General features: G+C 37.4%; 1 protein-coding gene across 1 annotated transcript in view; it reads left to right on the forward strand.

Moving 5' to 3' along the window:
• rras2 (RAS related 2) overlaps window positions 1–5,757 on the forward strand; it is a 28,408-nt gene extending 22,651 nt beyond the window's left edge. The window contains exons 3-6 of the mRNA XM_020632508.3: window positions 79–181; window positions 1,442–1,550; window positions 3,117–3,235; window positions 3,741–5,757. Coding sequence (XP_020488164.1) covers window positions 79–181; window positions 1,442–1,550; window positions 3,117–3,235; window positions 3,741–3,828 — 419 coding nt within the window. The 3' untranslated portion in view covers window positions 3,829–5,757. The remainder of the gene's footprint in view (window positions 1–78; window positions 182–1,441; window positions 1,551–3,116; window positions 3,236–3,740) is intronic.
• Window positions 5,758–6,166: the final 409 nt, after the last annotated feature.

Below are 6,166 nucleotides of genomic sequence, written 5' to 3' on the forward strand. Positions count from 1 at the left end.
ATGGAATTGATCCCAAATTTGCTGCAAGTTATTTTGTCTATGTGTGATTGTGTCACTGTGTGTGTCCACGCGCTCTAGTCCTCGACACGGCTGGACAGGAAGAGTTTGGAGCCATGAGAGAACAATACATGAGGACAGGGGAGGGCTTCCTGCTCGTCTTCTCAGTCACTGACAGAGGAAGGTGAGTGACAGTTTCGTGTTCTCTACTCACTCACTTTTCTTCCCTTCACATCTTTCTCTCTCTCCCTTTCTGTTTGCACATCTCTGTTTACTGTTCACAATTACTCACACTCTTTGGCTCCACCCCCACTTCTCGCTCTACTCAAACAATAAATCTTGCACCCATACTCTCACTTGTTGACGCCTGTACTTCCGGACCCCGTTGTTGTTGTTCTTGATGTCATTTTTCTTCTGTTCTCAACACTTAAACCGCATCCGGTTCTATTGAATCCACTCATCTGCGCACCTTAGTTTCTATTTAAAGTGATATGGAACATTTTCCGCTAGATATGGAGATGCAAGTAGGTTTGAGTATCTCATTCAGTGCTAACATCAAACAGCTTCCATTAGGAGTTGGAACAGATGAATATAGAATATACAGTATGTGATGCTTCTTAATGCAGCAGAATAAGATGATTTTTCCTCAGCAGAATTTAAATTTTAAGAATCATAAATTGAACAAAGTTGGCTTTTTAAGAAACTATAAACAGCATGTTTTACAAACAAACCTAGTGAAAAAAACGATGATTTTTCTACAATTCCAAATATGCAGGGTATACACAATATCAAGAAGTGTCTTTGATTTCATGAAATGTTAAAAAGTAGATGTTAAGGATTTGAAAATGTTTGATCTACAATGTTTTGGGGCTTAAGTCACCTTTTGAGTCTGTCACACCCCGTCCTCTTTGTGTCCCTGCCCAACAAGTCAGCTAGCTGCCTTTCCCTGCCCCCACCCACTGCTGCCCCCTCCCAATGTTTACGTTGTAAACAGTCTTTCCTTCCTCCATTTATATTAGTCAAGTTGTTCCAGATTCACTATGTGCACACCACGCCGTCTGTGGGCCCGTAGCTGGAATGCCGTCCTGGGTTGTGGTTGCATTCTGTCTCTTTTTTTTCCCCCTCAGATTGACATTTTTATTTGCTCTTGGGTTGAAAAGTGCACTTGGCATTTATATTATAGCGGGCAAACGGTCAGGTCAGTGCACGGAACAGACCCTCAGACAAACACATTTTTAGTTTTTTTTGTGATAGTGTGGCTGACTTCTTCCCTTTTGCCTTTCTGACATGTTAAACTCTTAACTCTTGTACACAGTGGTAGTGACTCTAACTGGATTGTCATGGATTTGTTTGACTTTGCTTTAAATGTTTGCATCTGTATTGAATCATTATGTAACCTGTTCGTGCTGACACAATCTAAACACCACCTGATATTGTTTTACAGTTTTGAGGAAATCTACAAATTCCAAAGACAAATTCTTCGGGTGAAAGACAGAGATGAATTCCCGATGATCCTCGTAGGAAACAAAGCAGATCTGGAACTACAGAGACAAGTAAGTCCAACGGATTGCGCATATCTGAACGCACTGACCGACAAAACAGGCCCCTTGTTTGATCATCTTACGAGCTACATTAATATGTCAGTCTGGAGGAGTCACATTTGCATATTTAAAAAATGGAAGCGAGCATGTGCAGCTGCAGCTAGCTGCTAAGATACAAGAGGATGTTAGTGAAAGAATAAAAGAGAAAGGGAGGATGGATGGAGAGAGGAGGGAGTGTGATGAAATGATGAATCTTGGTTGTTTGTATGCAGAGGCGCATTGCCTCCTTGATTGAACCCATACTGCCCCCTTGTGTTTAGCAGGAGAAGTACCAGCACATGTAGATAATAACTGAAAATTTCACGAGTGTTGGTTGACTATGTATTCTGTTGATATGAGTCATGTGGATGATGGAGACATTATACAATTTGTATTATGTAGTACAAATGACCAAACAAGCCTGAGTGGCTCTGTGTTATAAAAACCTAAACATCAAAATATTATAACAGTTAGTTAATGTAGTTAATGATGACGCCCATTGTTTAGATTTTTTTAACTGTACATCTCCCCCTGTAACAATGCCTGCAGAACATAGTGGAATTATCTGTTGACCAACCTTTTTCAAATGTTTGCTTCACATTTTCTTAATTTATGCTAATTGGACTTTTCATTAAGAATATAGCAACGCTTCGGACTTAATTGCTTTTTGCATTATTCAGATCCAAATTATGTGCACAGCTGTTAAATAAAGAGAGGGTGGAGGGAGAGACTCCAGCTGCGTCCCAGATGCATACAATCTAATTTGACTTCGTAGAAAGTTAACACTTAAGAAATGATTCAATACAATACAATTGAAAATGAGTTTGCGTAGAAAACTTCTTCATTGTTTGTTTGATTAAACAATACTGTGTGGGACGAAAGAATAGAGTTCCAGAGTGACGAAAGAATCGCTCAGGGGAAAACCTGGTTAGTCTTTATTATTGCAGGGAACACAGTAAACATTAGATAGTTGTTAGTTGATAATCTAAAATGTGGTGTTTTGTTTTTTTTGGTTGTTTTTTCCTTGTCAAACTGTTTTTTGAGTATCTAGAAAAGCGCTATATAAAACCATTGTATTATTATTATTTTAAAAAGAGTTATTAATATTTTTTAATAAGCTCGTTGATATATGAGCTGAAATCAATATCAAATAGGAGCCATAGTGTGAGCAGCCAGTGCCTTCTATGAGTACACCGCCTTTCTTTATATTTTCCAACATGGACCCTTAAATGAGAAGACTTAACATATGGGCTGTTCTCTATTAGCAGTCTGGCTCTGTACCATATTATTCTGAATCCAGTAAAGCCACAGTTTGTATGTAAGTGTTAGATTGAAGAGGAGTATGAACACAAACAGTATACGCTATCTGACGAACTCCAGCTTTATATAAATATTATTCATGATTTTGTGGTCATATAGAACAATATTTACTCTACTTAAGCATCTCTAATGTTCATACATGCCAACTAGTACTTTTTTTTGATGTGTGGTTGAAAATAATTGACATGATAATTGACATGATTCATCATTATTCTTTAGGTAACCCAGGAAGAGGGCCAGCAGCTGGCCAGACAACTGAAGGTCACATATATGGAGGCTTCAGCCAAAATCCGTATGAACGTAGACCAGGCTTTCCATGAGCTGGTTAGAGTAATCAGGTAGGTGTTTTTTTGAATGCATCTTTTACATGTATGGATATTTCAGTGAATCAAATCTGCGTGGCTAAAAAGCTCTGCGTTCAGGGATTGCTATGAAAACTATTGCAGGAGTATGAAGGTTTTGTATATGTTGTCCATGGCAATTTGCAGAAAAGTTTTTATTGATTACATTTTTACATTAAAAATTATGCTTTCAATAGAATATTTCAAAAATAGTGATCAGTACATATAAGTAAAGTCATTTTTTCATGCAACCTGCTAATTTAAACAAATTAAATCATGTTTGAAAATGCACAGAAATAAATCTCAGTAAATTAAACCAAAACCTTTCTGAAATGTGAAACTAAAATGTGGAACCAAAATGTGCAAAAAAATGTTTTCCTTTCAAACAATTTTGAAGAAACATAGTTGTGCATTTATTATTTGTGTTTTTAAAGAAAAAGCACATATTGCACATGTTGACAGCAAAGTGTGTCATGATACTTTCCTTTCTCCCACTCCCCAGGAAATTCCAAGAACAGGAATGTCCACCCTCGCCAGAGCCTACGAGAAAAGAGAAAGACAAGAGCGGCTGCCATTGTGTGATCGTCTGAGTCGGCCTTATCACTGTAACTCATGCAGCTACTCTGTACCGCGCTGCCCACTCTGCCTGACATCACATCCTCAGAGGATGACTGACCGCTGCCTTTCTCCACGTGCATGACTTCAGACGGCCTTTTCGGAGATTCTCTGACCAGGAAGTGCTGTCCCCAGGACATCACTAAGGACAACTGACAATGCCAAATTTTAACACCACTCTACCTTCAGAAGTAATTTAATCCACATGAGAGAGTCCCAACACTAAACATTGCCTTCTAAATCAGCCTGACCGATTAATGTTTTGTACTCTGAAGGACTTCTCTTGCCTTGTAGTGACATTTGTACTTGCTACCGAGATTGAATGAAAACTATATATCCAGAATGTTAATACGTTTCTTTAGTTTTCCAGTGTCTGAGCAGAGCAGAGAGATTATCTAATGAAGCTTTGTGTATGTTGTGCCATATCCACCTTTACCCCCCATGTGCTAATCTGCTACTGTACATATGTGACATTTGTTGTGATTTTCAAAGTGTATTTCTAATGAACTATTAAATCACCACAGTACAGTGTGTGAGGTTGACTTTGGTTTTGCATATATGAAAGTGAATATATAAGTATGTATATAAATATAAAGCCTAGACAGACCTTAAAGCTACAATGATAGAACTTTTTGGCATTCTGCATTGAAATCTTTACTTCGTCTGTGGTTTCTGCTTTTCATCTCAATTGCCAAATATGGATTGTCTACTGTATTAGATTTTTTTTTAAGTTTTATGGATTGACTGATTCCAATCCAATACCAACTCGTCAATGTACCGAAAGTAGTGCATTTGTCTGAAATTCTTTCCTCAAGGCTGGCGCTTCCACCTAAATTTGCCATTGTTCATTCTTTCAGATCTCTTAGAAGCAGTAGATCAATGTATTGGTAACAAACTGTGTATCTTTGAAAAATAACAAGATTTAAGATCAAAACACTGAACACTTTATGCTCTATATTCAATTTTGTGATGTAAAGAAATCTATTTGCAGCAATCAAGGATCATTCCAGTGTCGTACATCTTTCTGTCAAACATTTAGACTACAAAATAGATCAAATAACTGTTATATCATTCCAATAACACAGTGTCAATGTTTTTCTTTTTATCTTCAAATACTCAATTTTCATAATTTGACCCCCAGTGAGGTGGAAACCAGGACGAGTGAAAGCATTGAGGTGCACATGGTGATACAGTTGCTCTCCTATAGGACATGAACTGACTGGACCTGCCACCTGTGGAGATTCATCCCCACAGACAAAAAAACACTGTACTGCCTTCTTTTTCCACCTCTGTACTTTTGTTCAGGCGTACTAATGAAGTACTGCAGTTTGTTTTTCATATCTTCATCTTGTAATATAAACAACAAGAAAATCAAATGATGGACTTGATTAATGTTTCTACTCTACTTTTATACATTATTTTCTTATCAAACTAGTTTACAAGTATTTTTATATGTGTATAAGTGAAAACATCTTCACAGCACATCTGTGTATATATGTCAAGAGGAATATTGACTTCTCTTCATTGTGTTTAACTGAAGATGACCGCTGGCCCAAATTAGCAAAATTGGATTTTAACCCCAGATGTGACAGAGAATGTTTTCCCCCCCTGCTGTGGCTTAATCATCAAAAAATGTATCTTCAGGTGTTAATCACCTGCTCAAAATGTAAAATATCTAGGTCAGGTGTTAGTGTTTTAGAGAGGATTCTTGCCTTGACATAGAGCTTCAAAACCTGGAAATGAACTATCATAATCACTAAGGTTTGATATACCAATTTCCCAACTTATTGGAAATCCAAGTGTACATCAAAATCATGCGTCTTTTTTCTTCTTTTTCTTCCATATCAGTGTCTTTTGCCCTGTGTGTAGCTTTTGGTGCTAAAATAAAATCTGTCATTGAGCCAGATGGGGTAGAGAATCTTTCTTTTAGATGCTCAATCAACAGCACAGACATGAACCTAACTTACTCAGCCTCAAATTGGGGGAATTAAAACTACAGTCAAAATAGGATTTGTTCACAGTATGGCTCCAGCTATTTTTTTTATGTTAACACCAGTGTTAGAAACAAAAACAAAATTAATTAACAAAAATTGACTTTCAAATACCTGAGTGTTTTTATTAGATTTGTGTACCATCTCTTTACATGCCTGTGTTTTCTACTTAGTTTTGTTTAAGATGCTGGTGAGCAGCAGCAGCGGCCTTTGGCCCTCTGCGACCTTCTAGTTGATTAATTGGGACAGCAAATAGATGGATGGTTGGAAGAATTTATTGGATTTCTTTACTTTCCACAGAGACCGTTAGCCTTATGCAAGG

The sequence above is a fragment of the Labrus bergylta genome, chromosome 3, assembly GCF_963930695.1.
Source record: "Labrus bergylta chromosome 3, fLabBer1.1, whole genome shotgun sequence".
Lineage (NCBI taxonomy): Eukaryota > Metazoa > Chordata > Actinopteri > Labriformes > Labridae > Labrus > Labrus bergylta.